Source organism: Colobus angolensis, unplaced genomic scaffold (genome assembly GCF_000951035.1).
Source record: "Colobus angolensis palliatus isolate OR3802 unplaced genomic scaffold, Cang.pa_1.0 Scaffold48, whole genome shotgun sequence".
In the NCBI taxonomy this organism is placed as follows: Eukaryota; Metazoa; Chordata; class Mammalia; order Primates; family Cercopithecidae; genus Colobus; species Colobus angolensis.
In genome coordinates this window covers 2,597,280-2,622,189 of record NW_012118265.1, presented here as the reverse complement: position 1 = coordinate 2,622,189, position 24,910 = coordinate 2,597,280, and the positions used below count along the sequence as shown (strand labels likewise).

Genomic DNA, 24,910 nt, shown 5'->3' with positions numbered 1-24,910 from the left:
TTATAAAGTATTCTCAGCCTAAGAAATAGATATTAGACTGGTTAAAGTGGAGACTCCCTAGTTAGATGTTAGTTGGTGGCTTCTAATTGGTAAAGTCTCTAGTTACAGATTAGAAGTTTCGTTTTACTGTTTACTACACTGAATTGGGTTTTGGTTTGCTTAGGTAGGAACCCAAAGCACTGACACTGTCTCAGCCTAATGGCCTCCCAATTTATTACCATGCCTTCAAAAATGATTTTTAAATATTTAAATGATTCTTAAATAGGTACAATTACTAGCTAAAATTCTCTGGAAAATTTAGTTTAAATGACTCATTCTCCAAAGTTGCCAAATAAAAAATAGCAAGCAATAGGGCTAGGCATGGTGGCTCACACCTGTAATCCCAGCACTTTTGAAGGCCAAGACGGGTGGATCACAAGGTCAGGAGTTCGAGACCAGCCTGGCCAACACGGTGAAACCCCATCTCTACTAAAAATACAAAAATTAGCTGTGCGTGGTGGCTTGTGCCTATAGTTCCAGCTACTCGGGAGGCCGAGGCAGGAAAGTTGCTTGAACCCAGGAGGTGGAGGTTGCAGTGAGCCAAGATCACGCCATTACACTCTAGCCTGGGCGACAGAGCAAGACCCCATCTCAAAAAAAAAAAAAAAAAATAGCAAGCAATCACTAGTGCAGTACAAACACTTCACACAAGACAGCTTGTGTGGAAGAGCTAATTAAGTGACTTACATTTCACACTTACCAAACTCCATTTATTATCAAGTTTCTATTTCTCCTGAGAACACAGACAAAAGAAAATTCATCACTAGGTACTGCATTCATGCTGTGCCAGTGGAGGAAGGCTAGTTAGAACTGGCAAATCACTTGAATTTGTGTTATATACACCTAGGTTGAGTCTCTGCCATATTCTTGCAGTAGTTAATTTTTGACTGTTTTCCTTATGATTCTTGTTTATGGCAGGCAGCATTTCCAAAGTGGTTCCAGGAAGAAATCCTATCCTAAATCTCCAGAACCTGTGAACAGGATGAGACATCACCATCATGATTTATGTTTTAGTCAGTGAGATTATCTGGAGAGTCCACACACTGGAGCTGACTTGAAGATGAAAGGGGCCATCTAGGAGGGCATACAGGTGACCTTAAGAAACTGGGAGAGGCTCCTGGCCCATAGCCAGCAAGCAAACAGGAATTTTAATTCTATGACCCCATTGAACTGAATTCTGGCAATAACCCAAATGAGCTAGGCAGATTTCTCCACAGAGCCTGAGATAAGTACTCAGCCCAGCAGCCTCTTGATTTCAGCTTGGTGATGCCCGAGGCAGTGAACCCCATCACGCCATGCCAGACTTCTGACCGATAGAATAGTGAGATTATAAATGGGTGTTGTTTCAACCTACTTTGTGATAATTTGTTATGCAGCAATAAAAAACTAATATATTATGTCTCAATGAAGTCAAAAATCCAGAAACTTTTCACCTATAATACCCAAGTTTTGGGAACCACGTCTAAGCATAAACCAAGAGTGAATTCTAAATTTATGGGAGGGAATAGCGTTATTAATATCTTACTAAGGCAATACTAAAAATAATTATCCTACTATTAAAAACTCATTTCTGGGTCTAAGACTACCAGAAATTATAGGAGTGGGCTTTTCTTTTTTAAAATAAGGGGCTAAAAAGAGGGAATGTGATTGATTACTTGAAGGGAGATACATCTATAGTAATGAGTAGAAAGGAACATATTACAATTGTCAACAGGAAGAACTACAATTAAATGTGAATTATTTGGTTCAAAGAACAGCTATAATAGATTCTTGTGGCTGAATATCTGACTGGCAAACTTCCCGCAAGCTTCCAGTAACTGACCCTTTGTCCCCAAGCTGTGCTGTCGAAATTAAGTAGAGAGCCTCTAATGACCTTTTAATGTTTATTTGGAGACAAAGCATAAACAAATAGACTTCTCCCAAAGTGTCACACAGTGTAAAATATTTTCCAATTTGGTTAAGCTCACAGTTTTTTTCACAATAAAAGGCAAGATGCAAAAAGCAGTTTGCATATTGCAATGTGTATAAAAGGAATTTCAAATGTTAAAATGCCTAGACATGTTATACCTTCAGATCAATAATTTTAAAAGCAATTTTAAGCCCCCAAAGAAAACTTTGCTTAGAAAAATTAGTTACAAAGCCTAGGCAATGTAGGTCTTGGTCTTGGTCTTAGGTATTGGTTTATGGCAATGTTCTTCCTATTTTAGGAAATGATTAATACAGGAGCATTTCAATGCAATAAAAGCGTTTTGACAAAGTCTGCTATAGTTGATCAAAATAGGACGTGATGTATGCCAAAGTGTATTTACATTCAGAAAACATAAATACACATTTTATTTAAATGAAACCTTAAGAATTTGAGGGTTAACTTTTAACTTTGGCCTATGTAAGATGTGTATCAATAGGACATGGTAAAGCACGGAGTAAAGTCCCCAAATATTATCAAATTCATCTCTCAGAAATAAAAGTGTGTTCAGATTCTTAAGAAAGTTTACCCTGGGGCTCAGACAAGTCTCTGTGAGATTGATTGGTCCAGGGTTCTGGTGGGACCAGAGTGGAATTGTACCTTTGTACTGTAGACTTTGCAGCTGCAGTTGTGTACCTAACTGAAATTGCACTCTTGTTGACCTCTTATCAGTCATATGGACTGAATGACTCTCTGCTTTTAATCTCAGTGGTCTTTGATGCAATAATTTTGCTGTTGTTAAGGCATATATCTATTAAGACTCTTTCTGCGCGTTCCTTGCTATGGGTTTAGGGACAGAGTTCACACCAGTGTCTTGCCCTTTTCCCATGCCTACCTGTGTCCATGAAGTCTCTCCCAATCTTTTCCTGTTTTGCTTTAACAAATTGGGAAATGGCAACAAACAACTAGAAGGTGAAAACAAATAGGAAAAATGAGGGTATACCCACAGTTTTGCTGCTCCACACAGGCTGCAATTAAGGACACTTTATTTTTCTAACTTCTAGCTTAGCCCTCCCACCAGGATGGGGGATGGGGAGGGAAACATCATCTCAGTTATTTTTTTAGTGAACAATTTTATCTTCTTTGGGAATTCGGGTTTATACAATTCAGGGAAATTGGCATTCCCAGTGTATTGGTATATGGTGGTGACTAGGAGGAAACACTCATCATAGAAACTCCTTGATAATCCAGAGAAGGGTGGTTCTTATTTCCAACACCTGCTCACTCTGCCCAAACTCAGCCACCAGGACCATTGCCAAGTGGCTATGCTACCTGACCCCAGCACTCAGGCTTAATCTACACAGCCACCACCGCAGAGGTCTGCCACCACCAGGTATGACCTGGAAACAGAGCTTTTCTACCTTTCTGCCTCATGGTATCAGAAATCCCACTGCCTCTGGGATTGGGCAGCTCTCTTAATCTTCAACCTTAGAGCCTCTTCAACACAGGTTACCCAGGGGTCCAGAGCAGCCTATCTCATCAAAAGACACCAGTGTGTTGGTTAATAATGCAGATGCCTGGGCCCTGCCCCAGACCCACAGAATCAGAATCAATGGAGTTGTGCCCCAGGAGTTTCCATTTCACTAAGTTCATCAGTAGATTCCTGTGCATTTCAAACTTAAGAAACACTAGGCCTTAGACTTTTGAAAAACCACATCTTTAAATTCTGTAGCAGTGAAAGTCCAGAGCTCTCGCACAAGCTCTGCTCTTGTCTTGAAGAAGGGAAAGAAAAATATATCTCACTTTTACCAATGAGCTTACAACTGAGGAAACAAGACAAAATTTATTCCTCAGTCAGGTTACTCAGCCCCACAACTGTTGAATAAAAATTGGTAAAGTATCAAAGATCACTAAGATGAAAGAAGGCAACACACACACACACACACACACACACACACACCCATGATGATGAGCAGTTTTTATTCAAATGGAAGAGCCTTGGTTGTGGAGGGGCTTGCCAAAGACCAGAATCTAAGTGGGTCCTGCCAAATGGCTACATGATATTGCCCACGAATAGATCCCACTGGGCTATATACAGCCTTCAGTTGGATAACAAAGAAATCAGTTCAAACCAAATTTACTTTCTTTCCATCTTTTCTTTTCTAGATTGCTATTTTCTTCACTGATATTTTTAAGAAAGTTTTAAGCAAATATTAATGGGCACTCACTAGAATACAAACATTCAATGTTAAATATCTGCACTAGTGAGGGATTAAAAAACACAGGGATTATTTAAATTCAAAAGTAACTTAAAAACCACACACATTGCATGCATCAACAACTCTAGCTTTGATTTAGTGCTGTTAAAGGAAATTAAAAAGAATTAATTTAGCTTTATTAATCTTACTTTAAGGAAAAAAATATATAAACACACACACACATACTTTGAAGTCTCAAATATCCAGATTGATTAGTTGTAAACTCAAATTTTTCCAGTAGCTAAGAGAAGTATAAGTGAAAAAATGTCTTAATTAACCGCTTTATTTTAATATTTCAATTTAAGTTTGTATTCTATTCCATTACATAATATGTCTGTGTTTTAGTATAAAAATCATGGAGAGAATACTTCAGTAAGATGCAATATATTTCTATGATGCCTTCGCAGACAGTTCTCTGACATATATCTGATAAGGAAGCCTCACATAATTAAAATAACAGGGCTAACGGCCAGCCCTCCACTTCAATTTTGGAGGCATCCCTACAACAGGCAAACATTCAATGTGATGTGGTCATTAATTTCTCTAATTATAATGTTATTAAATTATAATGATAATGTCATCCCTAAAAATGATGGCTTCTGATAGAGTTGTCTTCTTTCTCTTTGCAGGGAACATTCCAATATCTATCTTCAAAATGGCCCAGATAGAATTGGGAGACTATATAAGAAGGCCCTTTATCTTCAGTACACAGATGAAACCTTTAGGATGACTATAGAAAAACCGGTCTGGCTTGGGTTTTTAGGCCCTATTATCAAAGCTGAAACTGGAGATAAAGTTTATGTGCACTTAAAAAACTTTGCCTCTAGGCCCTACACCTTTCATTCACATGGGATAACTTACTATAAGGAACATGAGGGTAAGTTCAGCTCATGTAGCTGGAATTTCCTCTTACTTCTCAGTAGAAGTGCCTTTTAGCTTCTAAAATTGTGGAATTCTCTCCTGGAGAAGACCTATAACTGCCATTCAGTTCTTAATTATTTTATTTTATTTTATTTCATTTTGTTTCATTTTATTATTTTATTTTATTTTATTTTATTTTATTTATTTGAGACAGAGTCTCGCTCTGTCACCCAGGCTGGAGTGCAGTGGGGCAATCTCGGCTCACAGTAAGCTCTAAGTCTGGAGTTCACGCCATTCTCCTGCCTCAGCCTCCTGAGTAGCTGGGACTACAGGCGCCTACCACCACGCCTGGATAATATTTTTTTTTTTTTCATTTTTAGTAGAGATGGGGTTTCACCATGTTAGCCAGGATGGTCTTGATCTCCTGACCTTGTGATCTGCCCGCCTGAGCCTCCCAAAGTGCTGGGATTACAGGCGGGAGCCACTGCACCCGGTCAACTATTTTATTAATAGGTACTTTGTTTCCATATAATAATGGCATATTTCTCTTGGTTGCGCTCGTTTGTGGAAAGTGTGAATGTGAGAGAATTTCTAGGTGGACTCAGTGAGAGTCAGAGAGAGCTGGAGCTTCTTTCCCTGTGCCCAATCCTTTCTGGCCAAATAGTCAGAATAAGAGAAATGGACAATGTGCTTTAGAGCCTAGAAGAGGCAAAAATCCAGAGGGAAGAGAAAGAAGAACTCAAGATGTGAATTGCCTTATCTCTGAAGTTCCTACATGTAAACATACTGTGGCTGTTGTTACCTCCCATCCTAACTTTAGATAAACTCTGCCCCAGCTAAGGTGGCATAAGTAGTCTCATATGTCAATCAAATGGTACATGTGCCTGGATGACTCTAGTCACATATGAGACACAATTAACTGAAAAAGTCATTTGAATGTAGGACTTGGAAAACTTGAAAATATTACCTGAAAAACAAAGATAAGGTTTGGTGCCAGTGATCTTATTCTTAGTCCTTAACAATGATGGTAAAAAAGGTGGTATTTTGTAGTGATGAAGAACAAGGTGAAATTAATAGACCAAGGTCTGAGCCCCCAGCCTTACCTTTTACTGGTTGAGTGACCTTGGACAAATTACTTAAATTCTTTCAGCTTCAGTTTCCTCACCTATAAAATACAGACAATAAGAATACATAGTAATACCACAATAAATATCAGCTGTTATCATAAGCAAAAATGCTGAAGTCATGCTACAGTTCATTGAAATTATAATGATCAAGTAGGGAAATTAATTTAAAATTAGATTTGATTCATTATTAGTTGTCTTTTAAAAAGAAATATTGTTTTAGAAGGTGAATGTGTTGACTTTTCTTGTTTTTGTTGTTTAGGGATAATTACTTTCATACCATAAAAGGCTGACTGCCATCCTATTTCTTTTTAATAATTTCATGGTTTATTAGAGAATTACCATTCATTTTAAAGTTATGGTAATGGTACTGTGGTTTTATTAAAAGAAAAAAAGAGTTCCTATCTTTTAGAGATACATATTGAAGTATTTATGAATGGAATATGATGTCTGAGATTTGCTTTAAGATAATTTGATGATACTGGGGATAAGAGTATGTGGGGGTACAGATGAAACAAGGTTGGCCTTGAGTCGATCACTGGTAAAGCTGGTTTGATGGGTACACGGAGGTTCAGCATTTTCTTCTCTCAACCTTTGTGTATGTTTGGAAATTTCTAAAATTAAGAGTAGAAATTTTTTTAATTTTATGGTTAATTCATGGGCAAAATTCTGAGATCATATAAGAAGTTTTGAATTTAGAAGAGGGTAGTCATTTTTCTCAGACTTCCATACCATGACCCGAGTTCTTTACATTGCAAACAAAAAGTCATTTTGCTTTCTGAAAACCCAGTCAAATATTAAAAAAAATTAAAAATGTCTGTGAAGCTTCTAAACACCCTAGCCATTAGCCTTTCATTTTCCTGTGTCCAAATAGGATAACACATCCCCAAGGATCACACAGTAGATGCTTAACAAATGTTTGCTGAATGAATTAATGGACTATCTATTCTCTCATTTAAGTTCAAACACATTCACTTTGCACCTTCATTGCATGTTGCTTCCTAGGGGCCATCTACCCTGATAACACCACAGATTTTCAAAAAGCAGATGACAAAGTATATCCAGGACAGCAGTATACATACATGTTGCTTGCCACCGAAGAACATAGTCCTGGTGAAGGAGATAGCAATTGTGTGACTAGGATTTACCATTCCCACATTGATGCTCCAAAAGATATTGCCTCAGGACTCATCGGACCTTTAATAATCTGTAAAAAAGGTACATCTTCTTATTGTACACGCTATACAACCAAAAGACAGGGGCAGGGCAGTTTGTCTTTTAAAAATAAGTCAAGTCTTCTGTGTTGAGATTGACTAGGTAAGGTAGAGAGGTGGTGACTAGAAAAAAAAGGAAGGGAAGAGCCAGGCAGGACTAGCAGAAGAAGGGATAAATGGAACAAGCATTCATATGGGGAAAATGCCAATGAAGCTAAACTGAAAGAAATATATTCTCCCAGGGACCAGTTTGCTGTATCTAACTTCCAACAGTGGTGCTGAAGAGACATATGACTTTACCAAACGTGACTACCAAAAAGGCACTTCACGGTGATAGATCTGTAGTTACTCATACTATACTGGTAAACATAATATCATAGCATTTATTTCTAACATCATGAAAAAGACAGCGTAGCTCAAGAGCCTGAAATACAATTCTAACTTGAACAATAGTTACCTACAAAGACTTGTCTCAGTTTGTGGCTATATGTACCACAAAACAGACACACAAATTTGAATTCCAATCTTCCCATTTGCCAAAAAGCATTTAATAGTTATGTGGTCAGCGGATATCCAGATATAGGAATGTCTTCCAAGCACCAGATACTGATCATAAAAATTCCCTGAGTGTTTCTATGTCTGTAAAACAGGAGTGACTGGTCCAGACTTGTGATTTAATAGAAAAAAATAAATATTAAAATTTTTAAAAACTATAAATCACCTGAAAACATAAGTCAAAATACATGCTAAAAGTTTAATCTTACTGAAATTGTAATTTTAACTCCAGATTCTCTAGATAAAGAAAAAGAAAAAAATATTGACCGAGAATTTGTGGTGATGTTTTCTGTGGTGGATGAAAATTTCAGCTGGTACTTAGAAGACAACATTCAAACCTACTGCTTAGAACCAGAGAAAGTTGACAAAGACAATGAAGACTTCCAGGAGAGTAACAGAATGTATTGTAAGATTATAGAAGACATGTTAACTTTACTTTTTATTCCCTTAATCCATTAATTCTGCTAAGCTTATTCCCTTAGTAAGTACTGTGTGTCTAGTCTGTGGTCCTTATAACAAAGCATATTGGATGTGCAATTTGATATTCAGCCAAGTAAGTCCAAATAAAAATTCTAAGCCGGGTAAAGCTAGATGAACCAAACTTATTCCCAAACTGGTAAGGATAAAACATCAATTATGGTTTAATGCATATGTATGTGACATTAATATATTTATTTATCCACTAGACTCATTCTAAAAATTATTTGAGGCAGCTCCAAATTATTGAACTAAATACTTAAAACTATATTATATTTTAAAGCATCTAACTATATTTAAGAAAATAGTTCAAACCATGAGTTCTGAAAGCTATTCATCCTACATACTATGTTGCCCTCACTGGGCCCCCTAGTCTGCATCATTCTTTTCTACATTTCAGTTCACTTTACTTTTCTAGAAATGCTTTTTCTACAGTTTAGACTTTTTCTTAATTCTCAGACACAAAATAATGAGCTTAGTAAGATTATCTATTTCTCATAATTTGCATGAGAAACAGAATCCCTTAACAACCACTAGATCAGTAAGTAGAGATTTTTGTTTGTTTGTGTTTAACTTCTTCAAAATAACCTGTACTCAGAAACCGAGAGCACAAAAATAACTATACTACCAAAGCAGAAAAATAAACTAATTAACAAAGTACAGATTTTGTTTCTAACTTTTACTTATATCTGGGTGGAAGGTCCTCTTTCCATACTTTAATCCTGTCTCTGTTGTGTACCAACAAAAATAGTTGCTATAAAAAGATACTCAAAATTCTAGTCTCAGCAGGTTTGATTTGGTACCAGTGTCACATATGGTAAACTCAGGATTCTTCCCAGAACTAATTTCCACTTTGGAAATGTTCCACCCAGTTTGAACAATGACCACAAGTTTCTTCTGAGTATTTCAGGCCACCTTGCACATGAACTTTTAGGTCTTTGTGGCTCTGTCCCTGCTGTCCTACTATATTTTTTTCCCTCCTTCATATCTCTTCCAATCTTAAAAATTTTGCCTGGCAATCTTTTAAAAAAGCTAGTCTTACATTCTTTTTACAAAAGAAATTTATGGTAGAAAATTGGAAAACTTCTGATAAGCAAAAACATCTATACTACTACTACCAACATGATTAATAACTGATTGAATACTAATCTTCAATCTTTTTTCTATTAATGCTATGTGTGTGCTTTGTTTATATGTATGTATATATGCACACATCTGTATTTACACACACACACACACAATGTGTACAGTTTATAACAAAGACAGCAAATAGGTTTTATCTTCAGTATTGTGTTCATCTGTTAATATGGTATTGATAAGAATCCTCAGGCTGAATTCAGTTCCAAAATGAAAGAGTGCTGTGATTGATTAGCAATGTCTGACATGAGTATAGGAGGGAGGAACACCAGCAGGTGTGCCAGATATTTTCCATTCCAAATTGATTCTACTTACATAGAGGTAACTCTCACTATCTCAAGCATTAATCACTATTAGTCACAAACTCTGCTCTTGACTTACAGCTGTGAATGGATACACTTTTGGGAGTCTCCCAGGACTCTCCATGTGTGCTGAAGACAGAGTAAAATGGTACCTTTTTGGTATGGGTAATGAAGTTGATGTGCACGCAGCTTTCTTTCACGGGCAAGCACTGACCAACAAGAACTACCGTATTGATACAATCAACCTCTTTCCTGCTACCCTGTTTGATGCTTATATGGTGGCCCAGAACCCTGGAGAATGGATGCTCAGCTGTCAGAATCTAAACCATCTGAAAGGTAGGACATCTTTATCTGAAATTAGCAGTTAGCTGAAAAAGGTGGTTACTGGGAATCAGAATATAAAAGCTAAATATCTTTGAAATAATCTGAGCGTTGAACTGGCATCTTAGTGTTATTCCTGTGATGGTATATATAAAATAGCGTAATTAAAAAGACTGTAAGACAAGAATATTATAAAGTAATGAAATCTGAAAATATATTAGTTTTTGGAAAGAACAACTGGCCCTGAAAGTATAGTACTATATATACTTACTCAACTTTGTCAAATATACAGTGTTGTAAAATCCAGAAAAATTGTATGTTGCAGTGGAAAGTACCCTGGTTTTCGACTTATTTCCATCAAGTATAATTAACTTTGTTCTTTATTTGAGCCTGGCCATCCCCTAGTTTAACTCGATAAATTCTTCCTTTATCTCTTTAACTTAGGCAATAAAAACATTCCTTGTTCTTGAAAAATATTAGTTTTTAATATTGGTCTACTGAATAAATTAAGTTTAACATAGGAGTTCGGATACTTTACTTTGACTTGCAAATATAATTGCTTTTATCAAATATGCTCTGGGCCACAGAAGGCCCAGCACAGCAGATGCACAACCATCTTGTACAAGAGAGCAATAATACATGCTCATTTGGTACCTCCTCCTCCACCCAATGCAACCCCTTAAAATACGTCAAAGTCTCTCTTCTCTGCTTATCTACAGATTTGTTCTTTTTCTCCCATCAAAAGAACTATCAAGTGAAACCCCACAGAAACCGGTACCATATTTTGAAAACACATATGCTTAATATCTCTATGTTGTATGTACATAAAAAACAAAGTATGTCTGTTTTAAACTTGAGTTTTCCATCACGAATTTATTTACAGCTGTTTGCCCTCCTTTATAGTACTATTTCTATCTGTCTATTCCTTCAATTTCTACTTGTCATCACCCGAGCAGTGTTTACAGGGCAATAGGAGAGAGAAACATTGGCTCCATTAATCAGTGCCTTTTTCTGTTTCATTTCAGCTGGTTTGCAAGCCTTTTTCCAGGTCCAGGAGTGTAACAAGTCTTCATCAAAGGATAATACCCGTGGGCTGCATGTTAGACACTACTACATTGCCGCTGAGGAAATAATCTGGAACTATGCTCCCTCTGGTATAGACATCTTCACCAAGGAAAACTTAACAGCACCTGGAAGGTAATTCACAAAAAGAGTACTATTTCAAAATATGCTCTCCCCCACACAAAGGAACTACAAAAGGCTAATTCAGCAATTACAATTTTAATTGGTATCTGAAATTGAGTAATTAGACTGCTAAATATTTATTAAGGTATTTGGTGTAAGAGTCTGAGTTTGAGAACTATGAGTTTTGAGTCCATGAAAAAAATTGGGTTCAAAAGATATCAAATGCTTGACAAAGTCCTAAGAAAACACTGCATACAATTAGATAAATCAATTAATTTGCTTTTCATTTCAGAAAACATGGCACTGTACAATTCAGCAGCATAAGTACATTTACAGTGCTATATAGCCATCACAACTATCCATTTCCAGAACTTTTTTTATCATCCCAAATAGAAACTCTGAACCCTTTAAACAGTAACAACCTTCTTCCTCTCTTTCTCCACTCCCTGATAAGCTCGATTCTACTTTCTGTCTCTATGAGTTTTCCTATTCTAGGCAACTCATACAAGTGGAATCATACAATATTGGTTCCTTTGTGTCTTTTATAGCACTTAGAATAATGTTTTAAGATTTGTTCATGTTGTAGCATGCATCAGAATTTCATTCCTCTTTAAGGCTGAATACTGCTTCACTGTATGTATATACCACATTCTGTTTATTCATTCATCTGTTGATAAACATTTGGGTTGTTTCCACCTTTTGGCCATTGTGACTAATGTTGCTATGAACAATTGCTGTACAAATATCACTGTTCAAGCCTCTGCTTTTCATTCTTTTGCATATCCAGCTAGAAGTGGAATCACTGGATCATATGGTAATTCTATTTTTAATTTTTTGAGGAACCACATTACTGTTTTCCATAGCAACTGCACCATTTTACAGGCTCATCAGCAATGTACAGGGGTTCCAACTTCTTCTTATCAACACTTTTTATTTTCTGTTTTTTTTTTTAATTAATAGCCATCCTAATGAGCATGAGTGATATTTCATAGTGGTTTTGATTTGCATTTCCTTAATGACTAGTAATGTTGAGGATCTTTTCATGTACTTTTTAGTCATTTGTGTATCTTCTTCAGAGAAATATCGATTTAAGTCCTTCAGCCATTTTTGAAGTGGGGTTTTTTGTTGTTGTTGACCTGTAGGAGTTCTTTATATATTCAGGATATTAATTCCTTATCAGTTATTTGCAAATGTTTTCTGGCATTTTATAGGTTGTCTTTCACTTTCTTGATAGTGTCCTTTAATGTACACAAGCTACTCTTTGTATATGTCTGAATGACTTCCACAGCCTCCCAGCCATTCTTTGTTTGTCTTCCTTTCCTACTATCGATTTTTTACAAAGCAGTACTGTGATCTTTCAAAAATGTCAATGAGATGATGCCACTCCCCTGCTCCAAGTCTTTACTCATATATCACTTCCTCAGAGAAGCTCTGTTTGCCATCCATATTAAAAATACCCTCCTTGGAAAGATTAAGTAATTCATCCAACATCACACAATAAATGGACAGCTAGGCCTTGCTCAGCCCAGATCTGTGACTCCTGAAGCAGAGATGTCAGTCCCAGGCTACACTGACACCTACATGTGATTACTCCTAAAGCTGCATCTCCAACTCAGAAGGCTCTTGTGAATTTCAGATTTGCATTTCGAACTTTAACTTAGGGACATCCCCACTTAGATGAGGCTGTTCAAACTTCTCTCCTCATCAAGTACTGCCTCATTTTATAGAAACTATGTCTGAAAGCTATCTACTTCTCTCCATCTTCTTTGCCAATATCTATGAACTCATCTCTGCCTCTTACTGAGATTAGAAAAGCAGGCTCCTGACTGGTCTCCCTACTTCAATCTTGTATTTTCCAACGCATTCTCCAAACAGCTACCAGAGGGATCCTCCTAAAATGCTAATCCTGGATGCTTAAATCTTTCAAATGCTTCTCACTGCCCTGGGATGGGCTGAAACCTTAACTAGGTCCTCCTGCCTATCTCCCATCTATCTAAGCCTCATTCTTCACTCCTCTGCCCTGCCCTGCATACTATGCTTCTGCCATATTTTCTAGAATATGGCACGCTCGCTCTTTTCTCTAAGCCTTCTCATAGGCAGTTTCTTCTTTGTATACACCTGCCCTAGTCTCCGCGCTACACAGACACACTTCATCTTGCTAACTCTACTTCCCCTTTAGATAGTTTTAAGTAATCACTTCCTCTGGAACATCTTTGTGGCCTCTTTGCTGCACTTTTCCCCAACCTCAAAGAAATGCTCCATAACACCCTGTGTTTATTACACTGTATTATATTGATGGGTTCTGGTCTGTCTTCTCTGCTAGATGTAAGGTTCATGTGGATAGGGATGAGTTCACCTTGCTTATGGTTAAGTCATCAATACGTAGCAGGATTCCCAGCAAAGAGCAGGTGTTTGATGCAGTTGTCAAATGAAAGAAACGAATGCGGTGGCTTTGTGCAAGTCAAATAATTACCTTTCTGAAATTTAATTTCTTCATTTGCAAAATAGGGAGAATAATGCTGACTTTGTGGTGACATCACGTGAGTTTCGGCTAATAAACAAAAGCTCCTGGCCAGGCGTGGTGGCTCACACTGGTCATTCCAGCACTTTGGAAGGCCAAAGCGGGTCGATCACTTGAGGCCAGGAGTGCGAGACCAGCCTGGCCAACATACCAAAGCCCCATCTCTGTTAAAAACCAAAAAATTAGCTGGGCATGGTGGCATACGCCTGTAATCCCCAGTTATTTAGGAGACTGAGGTATGAGAATCACTTGAACCAGAGAGGCAGAGGTTGTAGTGAGCCAAGATCGCACCACTGCACTCCAGCTTGGTCAAGAGAGGGAGACTCTGCTTAAAAAACAATAAATAAATAAATAAATAAATAAACAAAAGCTCCTGAGTGGCTGGCCAGTGCTAATACACAACAAACAGTAGCCACTGTGGGCCGGGCGCAGTGGCTCATCCCTGTAATCCCAACACTTTGCAACGCCGAGGCGGGCGGATCACGAGGTCTGGCTAACATGGTGAAACTCCGTCTCTACTAAAAATACAAAAAGGTAGCTGGGCACGGTGTCACATGCCTGTAGTCCCAGCTACTCGGGAGGCTGAGGCAGGAGAATTGCTTGAACCTGGGACGCAGAGGTTGCAGTGAGCTGAGATGGCGCCACTGAACTCCAGGCTGGGCAACAGAGCGAGACTCCCTGTCAAAAAAAAAAAAAAAAGAAAAAAAAAGAGTAGCCACTGTGTTTTTAAACATTTCACAATTTGATAAAAAGATTCTATGGTAGAATCCTTTGTTAAGGGATTGACAGAGGCCCTTTTGAAAATTTTCTCTTTACTTGAAAAAATAAACATCCTCCATGATTCTCTACTTCTTAACTGACCATCCTTCTATGAGTGGCCTGGAACTGTCTTCTTTGTTTGAGTAACTGGTACGGATTGCTGTAAATCATGGATAATATTCATCTCTAAGCACTGGTCAGAATTTTTCTCTTAAATTAGCACCTTAAGTGAATACCTGCTTTCTGTTCTACTTCAACCCCAGCATTAAACATTTTTTTTCCCCCTGGCAGTGACTCAGCGGTGTTTTTTGAACAAGGTACCACAAGAATTGGAGGCTCTTATAAAAAGCTGGTTTATCGTGAGTACACAGATGCCTCCTTCACAAATCGAAAGGAGAGAGGCCCTGAAGAAGAGCATCTTGGCATCCTGGGTGAGTCCGTGCAGAATATTTATGGCTGGTGTACGCTTCCCATGGGCTAAATCAACCTCAGAAAGAATAGTAACTTCAGGACCTACTGCATGATTTCTATGTGTAAAGTAGGCGTGTGGAAGATAAAACAATAAAATGCAGCAACTAATTACTTTTCCAAATGTAAATTACCGATAGTAAATTCTTATCATTAAAATCCCTGCTGACGGCTGGGAGTGGTAGCTCACACCTATAATACCAGCATTTTGGGAGGCCGAGGGGGGCAGATCACTTGGGTCAGGAGTTTGAGACCAGCTTGGACAACATGGCGAAACTCCATCTTTACTAACAATACAAAAATTAGCAGGGCGTGGTGGCGGGTACCTGTAATCCCAGTATCTCGTGCCTCCATGCTGAGGCATGAGAATCGCTTGAATCCGGGAGGCGGAGGTTGCAGTGAGTCAAGATCCTGCCACGCACTCCAGCCTGGGAGGCAGAACTAGACTACATCTAAAAAAAAAAAAAAAAAAAAGAAGGAAAGAAACACACACACACACACACACACACACACACACACACAAACCCATGCTGACCTGACTTCAAATAGTTATTTTTTTCTTCAAAGAGGAAGGCGAATTGTTTGTTGTGTGTTTATGTGACTTGGTTTAAATAGATAACTAAGTTGTGAGCCTCCGCACTTAAAGATGTGTTCCCTTAGAAATAAAATCCAGGCTAGGGCCGGACGCGGTGGCTCACGCCTGTAATCTCAGCACTTTGGGAGGCCGAGGTGGGCAGATCACAAGGTCAGGAGATCGAGACCACCCTGGCTAACACGGTGAAACCCCGTCTCTACTAAAAATGCAAAAAATGAGCTGGGCATGGTGGCGGGCGTCTGTAGTCCCAGCTACTGGGGAGGCTGAGTGAGGCAGGAGAATGGCATGAACCCGGGAGGTGGAGCTTGCAGTGAGCCGAGATCCTGCCATCTCACTCCAGTCTGGGTGACAGAGCGAGACCCCATCTCAATAAATAAATAAATAAATAAATAAATAAATAAATAAATAAATAAATAAATAAATAAATAAAACCCAGGCTACTAATGAGACAAGCAGGATCTGTCCTAGAGCTCTCTGCAGGCTGCCCCTAGGCAGAGTCCAGAGACCTCTTCTCACCAAGGCACTCAGGCAGAAAAGCCTAGGGGGTGAGCAGAGTATGGATTCAGATTGTCCTGCCTCTTCACTTTTATTTTTCTAGCAGTGACTCAGAGGTATAATACTTTTTGAACAAGGTATTACAAGAATTGGAGGCTCTTATAAAAAGCTGTTTTTTTGTGAGTACACAATGCATACATTAGCTGCGTGACTTTTGAAAGTTACTGAACTTGGCCGGGCGCGGTGGCTCACGCCTATATTCCCAGCATTTTGGGAGGCCGAGGCGGGCAGATCACTTAGGCCAGGAGTTCAAGACCAGCCTGGCCAACATGGTGAAACCCCATCTCTACTAAAAAAAAAAAAAAAAAAAAAAAAGGTACAAAAATTAGAAGGGCATGGTGGTGAGCACCTGTAATCCCAGCTACTCGGGAGGCTGAGACAGAAGAATCACTTGAACTTGGGAGGCAGAGGTTGCAGTTAGCGGAGATCATGGCACTGCACTCCAGCCTACGCAACAGAATGATACTCCCTCTCAAAATAAAGAAAAAAGAAAAAAAGAAAATTCCTCACTGTCTGTCCCTGCTCCATTCTGTAAAATGGGAACAATAGTTACTAAAGTTGGTATAGGGATTAAATGAGTTAATAGACATAAACACTCAGAAAAACAGGAAGCTCTCAATAAATATCATTTTGTATATTGCATAAAATATTTATGTAAAATATATATTTTTATTCTATAATTGGTAATCATTAATTTTGGTCATGGAAAATCCAAAACAGTGTTATCCTTCACATCCAAAACAATTCAACTTACCTGCTTTGGGTGGTCAAAGTTTATAGCACCTAACTCTTGGTACAAATGACACACCTCCAGCCAACAGAAGATTAGGCTGAGGAGTGTCAACATTCTGAATAGTTTTTGTAGATGTGTAAACTTACTAACTGGCTTGTACAAAAATGATAATCAATTTCATTAATCTGAAGTTGAATTAAAAAGCCCTTCTCTCCTTCTAACCTCAACATATCAGATTGATTATGGATTTTTCAAAAACCAAGCTTTCCATTCACCACAAATAAGCATGTTGCTCCTAGTAGTTCTTGCCAGAGAACACAGTCAAAGAAGATAACTGTCTTCTACATTCTGCATGTTATATACCAAGGAAGGATAATAATTCTCTCTTTGTTCCCAGGTCCTGTCATTTGGGCAGAGGTGGGAGACACCATCAGAGTAACATTCCATAACAAAGGAGCATACCCCCTCAGTATTGAGCCGATTGGGGTGAGATTCAATAAGAACAACGAGGGCACATACTATTCCCCACATTACAACCCCCAGAGCGGAAGTGAGTACAGCACTGTAACAAATCAACAATGTTTAATAACCCACTGTACTGGTCACTTACAGTGTCGTGCAAAAACTGAAGGCAGGAACTATCAAGGAAACTGCTCATGTATCATTTCTAGGCATCATGCCAGGAAACAAATAAACCCCTTCTCCTACCTCCAGTTGGTTTATGGAATTTTGTCCTGCCTTAATTGGATGATTATTGACAATCCTGAGAATAATTTAGTTGGGTTGTATCAATTATACATTTCTGGAGCACTCTGGGTGATTTTTAATTTTTAAGAAAGTTCTTATAAGACTGTACCATGTTAACTTTAGAATATTTGAAGAATTTAGAAAGGTGTAGCCCAAAATATTAATTATCTATAGTTCTATAAACAATCACTCATATTTTTATATAATTCTTCCACTTTCATCTATATACATATAATATATATTTTAAATATGGTTGAGGTCATAGCAAATAAATGTTATTTTAATTTCATAATCAGAGTTTGTTCTTTTAGCATTACAAGGGTTTTAGAAACATAATATTAATGATATAAAATATTTCATCATGTGGATTTTTTCACTGTTTTTACATATCAAGAAGGACCAGTGAATACTGGAGACTTTGCTGCTACCACTTGCAGTATGACTGTGAGCAGGTTATTCAATCTTTCTGGCTTCAGTTCTCTCGAGGGTAAATTTGAGACATTTAAATAGGATCACCTGCAAAGTTCCTTTCAGTTCTACGATTATTTTCAGTTCCATTTTATTCAATAGACAATGCATTGATTACACTGTATTGCCAGGCATTGTTCTAGCTGATGGAAATATAGAGACAGCACTTGTCTTGAAGAAAGTTAAGCTCTGTTCAAGAGAAATACACACAAAATAACATGAAAGGTGCTAGGGACATTCCCGGAAGATGTGTGAGCACAAAGAGGGACACCAATCCCAGGAGAAGGTTTAGAGGAGTCTGTCTGGATGCAATCACATCAGTTTGTTATCTGACACCAGAGCATAAGTGGGATTCCATTCTAATTTATAACAAAGAACTCCAAAGTGGGTTATTCTAGACTAAACTTAGTCTACTTTGTGGCTCAAATGACCATATTAGAAAGCACACTTCACCTCTCTACTGTGACCTTTCTCACAGGTGTGCCTCCTTCAGCCTCCCATGTGGCACCCACAGAAACATTCACCTATGAATGGACTGTCCCCGAAGAAGTAGGACCCACTTATGCAGATCCTGTATGTCTAGCTAAGATGTATTATTCTGCTGTGGATCCCACTAAAGATATATTCACTGGGCTTATTGGGCCAATGAAAATATGCAGGAAAGGAAGTTTACATGCAAATGGGAGACAGGTAAGTGCAATTGGGGGAAAAAATTGTTCAATCTCTTTGAAAATGATCCTTTGACAGAAATAGAAATATCTAACGTTATCATTATCTCCAAAAATACTTTAGTATATACCTTTAAAAGATAAGGACTTCTTTAAAAATGCCCACAACGATCACACCTTAAAATAATAACCACACACATCATAACTCTTTAAAGTTATCAAATAGCCAATCAATGTTCACATTTCTCCAATTGACTTATTAGGTCTGTTGTTTGAATCAGTATCCAAACAGTTACACACATTACAATCCATTTATATGTTTCCTAAGATTGTTTACTTGCAGTTTTTCTGTTGGTAGAAGTTTCCTATGTCTTGATTTTATTTATTTTATCGTATGGTATCATTTAACACAGGGGTCCCCAACACCCCCCGCACACACACCCATGGGCCACACAGCAGGAGGTGAGCCTATTAGGTGTCTGTTAGGAACTGGGCTGCACAGCAGGAAGTGAGCAGCAGGTAAGCAAGCATTATCGCCTGAGCTCTGCCTCCTGTCACATCAGTGGCGGCACTAGATTCTCATATGAGCGCAAACCCTACTGTGAACTGTGCATGTGAGGGATCTAGGTTGCACATTCCTTATCAGAATCTATGCCTGATGATCTGAGGTAGAATAGTTTCACCCAGAAACCACTCCCCTTTCCCAACGTTTTGTAGAAAAATTGTCTTCCGTGAAACCGGTCCCTGGTGCCAAAAATGTTGGCGGTCGCTAAACATGTTTCTTTCCCTCTGCTTCTATTTCCTATAACTAGTAGTTAGATCTAAAAGTTTGATCTAATTCAGATTTTTTTTTTTCTTTCAAGACTGCTTCAAATGTGGTACTGGGCACTTCTATCAGGGAGTACATAATTTATAGTTGGCCCTTAACTGGGGATGTTATCAGCTACTGATGATGGTTTCCTAGATTCATAAACTAATCAGGGTTGCATAACGGTAATATTCTAATTCCATCTTCCTTTCTTTACTAGTTGGCATACTTCTCTATAAACAGAAACTTCTTAATGAATTATTTGGTTACCCTGAGGTACACAGTATACAGAAAGGGTATGACAAATACTTGATTCATTCCTTGTATTTACAAGTTTTCAAATTAATCACTCTCCTCTAGCATTCTTCAAAAGCCTCTCAATAATTTTTTTCACTTTTAAGTAGCATTGTGCACTCATGGATTTAAGCATATTTGGTGTGTTATGATTCACTGCCATTATTCCTACTGATGTTCAAAGTATCCTTTTTGACACCGAAGGACTTGTTCAGGTTGATTCCTTTATTTTTACATCATAGTAGTCTGAAGATTCTTTGCTTTCTTAAGTATAACGAGACACCAGGCTGATTTTGCACATTTTCTGAGCCAGAACTGGAACTAACCAGTTGTTTCCAAAAGCCCTGTTTTTTGTTTGTTTGTTTGTTTGGTGAGGAATCATTTTTGGAACCACAATGTGGGCACTAGAGTTGCTTGTTGCTATTGGGCAAACAATTGTTTCAGGGCCTTTTCAGTGGAAGAACATGGGAAAAGACTTTTCAGATAAATTCATCATGATTTCATACTAATACTTTCTATTCAAATTTGAGTCTACAGATTTTTTTGTTTGTTATTGACTGCATCAATCTTATATTTGTATCTGCCTTAAACTGCACTGAAAAATCTTATTTATTTAATGACACCCACATGTTCACTTGATTCATCTGACAATATACACACAACAGCCTCAGAATCACAATTACAACACTACAATCAACAATATGATTACCAAAAACAGTTTAAGATTTGTTTGCCAATCTTTTTGTCCTTAGGGTAGATCCCACTAGAGATTTTTAGCCAAATTACATATTTAAAGTCACTTGGAATAGTTCTTCTCTACATAGTTTTGCCATCACTGGATATACGGGTTAATTTATTATACTTCTCTGTTTCAGCAATTGCTTTTAAAACTGTAATATTATTTTATGTAAAATATTCATAACTTACTATAGTTAACTTATTATTATTATTATTATTTTTGCTTTATGGTTTATTTATTTAATTTTTTGAGATGGAGTCTCACTCTGTCACCCAGGCTGGAGTGCATTGGCAGGATCTCAGCTCACTGCAAGCTCCGCCTCCCAGGTTCACACTATTCTCCTGCCTCAGCCTCCAGACTAGCTGGGACTACAGGCGCCCGCCACCACACCTGGCTAATTTTTTTTTGTATTTTCTGCGCGCCTCAGTCTATCCTTCCATTTTTAAATAAACAAATGTGTGTGTATTCATATCTTTGCTTTTTTCACTTCACAATAGAATCTGAATATCTCTTCATAGTATTGTATGGAAACATTGCTCCTTCCTCATTTCTTTGCATAGTATATATTACTCTGATGTGTGGACATGCTACAGTTTACACAATCAGTCCCTTATTTGACGAGTGTTTGGGTTGCTTCTAGTCTTTGCTTTCACAAATACAAAATAATGTACAGCTTTGTTAGCCTTGTTCACGTCTCTTTGTATCTTTGCCAGCATACCTTAGTGATAAATTCCTAAAAATTGTATTGTTGGAACAAAAGGTAAATGCTTATACAGTTTTGTGAAATATTGCCAACTCCCCCTCTGTAGTTGTGCCAGTTTGTATTTCCAGAAGTTACAAGTGAGATTATCTGTGTTTCCACAGCATTATTACAAACTATATTGTCAAATTTGGGGATTTGCACAAATCTGATAGGAAATAAATGGTACAGTCGAGGAGTGGATCCTATTTATCTTTTTCTATATGACTATCCAGTTATCCACAAAAAAGCTAAACTTTCCCGCATTGATTGAAATGCTGCCTTTATCATCTACTAAAATATTTATACATAAGTGAGTCTATTTCTAGATTTTCTATGCTGTTCTGCTGGTCTTTATCTATTCATGCACCAATACTATACTGCTTTAATTAGAGGGCCCTTTAGTATGTTTAATGGCTATAGCTATGTCTCATTTCTCTTCTTTTCTTTCATTTTAATAACTAATTTTGCTTACTTATTCTTTCTACTGAACCTTAGAAAAACTTACCTAGATCCAGAAAAAGGCTTGAGAGTGTTTTACTGGGATTGTTTCAAATGATATAAGTAGGGAGAACAGACATATGAAGTTGAGTCATCCTACATAAGAATGTATGTCTTTCCATTTGTTCAAGTCTACTTTTGTGTTTTTCAAGAGTATTTTATAGTTCCTCTTATATGGATCTTGGATTTTTTTTAAGATTACGCCGAGATGTTTTATTTTTATTTGGCCTTTGTAAATGGTAATACCATCACTTAAAATTTTAAATATGTGGCCGGGTGCGGTGGTTCACACTTGTAATCCCAGCACTTTAGGAGGCTGAGGCCAGTGGATCACTTGAGGTCAAGAGTTTGAGACCAGACTGGTCAACATGATGAAACCCTGTCTCTACTACAATTACAAAAATTAGCTTGGTGTGCTGGCACATGTCTGTAATCCCAGCTACTCAGGAGGCTGAGGCACGAGAATTGCTTGAACCCGGGAGGCGGAGGTTGCTGTGAGCACAGATTGCGTCAGTGCTCTCTAGCCTGGGGGAGAAAGCTAGACTCTGTTTCGAAAAAAAAAAAAATTTTTTTAATATGTAACTGAAAAAGAGTAAAAAGGTTTTCTACTTTTAGATTCCTATTCTTGATCTCCTGCTTATTTTGGAAGGAATAAAACAAGACTAATATTTATTAAACTGTCTCCAGGTATTGTCACACATATTACCTTATTTAACCTTTGCAACAACACAAGAGGCTGTGTATTTTTATGCTCATTTTGTGGACAAAGAACTGACGCTCAATGAGTTGAGATTTAAAATGAGATTTACCTTTTGCATATTTCATTATCTTCATTTTGCAAATGAAGAAATCACAACACAGGAAGGCCTACAGAGGCATCAGAAGTCCTCATCCTGGTTTTCTCAGTTACTAGTCATGTGGCTACAGATTAGTTATTTAATATTTCTCATGTCCATCTGAATCATCAGTAAAATGGAGATGAAACCTGCCCTGCTGATGCATCTGGATGGGTTGCATTCTTTCTTTCTGAAAGAAACAAATGGAACGAATATAGGTTAAAGCACTGGGTAAGCTAAAATATATTAAGCTGACAAGGAACGGTTATCTTGTCTAAATGCATACAACACAATGTGAAGTCAATCAATTTCTAAAGCAAGTTCCTGACCTTTATAAGTATTATTTTTTTAAAAAAAATCAGTTTAATATGAAAGTATTTCATAAACACTGTTAAAATTATGAAAATATATGGAAGTAAAAGAAAATAGTCTCAACACAAAAAAGGGATCACAATTGCATATATTGTTTGCAATTCGCTTTATACACTTAAAATATTATGACTATCCTTCTATATCATTAAAAAAACTTCGTCATTATTCTGAATGACTGCAAAGTATTTCATGATATGAATGCACCGTAATTTATTCAGTCAGTTCCCTATTGTCAAACATTTAGATGGTTTGCAATTTTTTACAGTTATGAACTCTGTATATTTGGCATACTATTTTTTGTTTTAACTAAAGAGTAGGATAGGTCCATTTTTACTTCATGGGAACAAACCTTGGGACTTAAATTTCTAGGTCACAGGCTAGGCACAACTTATGTGCTTGTCAAACTGTCCTTCATAAAGTAGTATTTTTCAAACTGCAGATCATGACCCATTTAGTCGGTTGTAACTAGCGAGTAGAATTTTTTGAAGTATCAAGTGGGAAAGAAGAGACAATGTCAAAGTATACCACACACAGTAAGTACAAGTAAGTGTTGTCAAAGTATACCACATACAGTAAGTACCAAGTAAGTGCTGTCAAAGTATACCACATACAGTAAGTACGAGTAAGTGCTGTCAAAGTACACCACATACAGTAAGTACGAGTAAGTGTTGTCAAAGTATACCACATACAGTAAGTACGAGTAAGTGTTAAGGAAATTTCTTTTCTGGTGTGTGTGTGTGTGTGTGTGTGTGTGTGTGTGTATAGGATCACAACATGAAATGTACTTCTTATGTGGTTGCAATAGAAAAGTTTGAAAATCACTGCATAAAGTGTAGGAGAGAGGCTGTTCTCTGCCATTTTACTAATACTTAGTTTTACATTTTTACAAACAGCATAGGTGAATGACTGCACCTCATTCTCATTTAAATTTATAGTTTAATAAAGTTTTTTGACCATTTGTACTGCTTTTGTCAATTTCTTGGTGATGGCAGATATTCATTTTCAATTATTAATCCATAAGATATCTACATATTAAGTCATATAATATATATGTGTGTATATACTACATACATATTACCTTTGTTATGTAGAATGCAAGTCTTTTTCTTTTTTGTGTTTTTTCATATTCCATTATTGCTTACAGTTGAGTGTTTTTATTTTTTGTTTGCCTATGACGATATAGCTGTTTTCAATGTTGCATAGCCAAATTATCAATTCTTTTATTTTTTTTTTGCCTTTTGTATCATACTTAGAAAATTATTTTCTATTATATAGGTAAGTAAATATTCATCTACATTTTAGTCAGTATCTTAAAATTCTACTTGTAACACATTTTGAGTTTGGTGAGTAGAGCTCTAAGGCTCTAAGTTTACCTTTTCTAAACAACTATTAGATTATCTGAGCATTATATATTAACCAATCTATTCTTTACTCACTGATTTGAAGTGTCACCTTTATCACATTGTAAATCTTGCATATATCTGGATGAGTTTTCTAGGTTTCCTAGTTTACCATGTGACCTATCTGTACCCTACCTATACCACATTGTTTTTATTATTATAGCTTGTAAAGTTTTAAATACATGATAGAACATGTTCATCCATTACTGAAAAGAATTATTTTCCCTTTTATTCTTAGATGCCCTCACGTACACATTTTTCTAGATCAATTTTAATAAAATTTTATTAAACTAAAAAACTGCCATTGGTAGTTTTTTTTTTTTTTTTT

The 24,910-nt window shown here is 37.2% G+C and overlaps 1 protein-coding gene across 2 annotated transcripts in view; it reads left to right on the top strand.

Annotated features, from left to right (window-relative positions):
• CP (ceruloplasmin (ferroxidase)) overlaps positions 1–24,910 on the top strand; it is a 61,160-nt gene that overhangs the window by 5,181 nt on the left and 31,069 nt on the right. For both annotated transcript variants that reach the window (XR_001003658.1, XM_011958927.1), the window contains exons 2-9: positions 4,833–5,080; positions 7,194–7,406; positions 8,190–8,363; positions 9,955–10,209; positions 11,220–11,391; positions 14,951–15,090; positions 17,408–17,560; positions 18,704–18,915. Coding sequence is in view for 1 of the 2 variants with exons in the window: in XM_011958927.1 (XP_011814317.1) it covers positions 4,833–5,080; positions 7,194–7,406; positions 8,190–8,363; positions 9,955–10,209; positions 11,220–11,391; positions 14,951–15,090; positions 17,408–17,560; positions 18,704–18,915 (1,567 nt within the window). In the remaining variant the exon portion in view is untranslated. The remainder of the gene's footprint in view (positions 1–4,832; positions 5,081–7,193; positions 7,407–8,189; positions 8,364–9,954; positions 10,210–11,219; positions 11,392–14,950; positions 15,091–17,407; positions 17,561–18,703; positions 18,916–24,910) is intronic.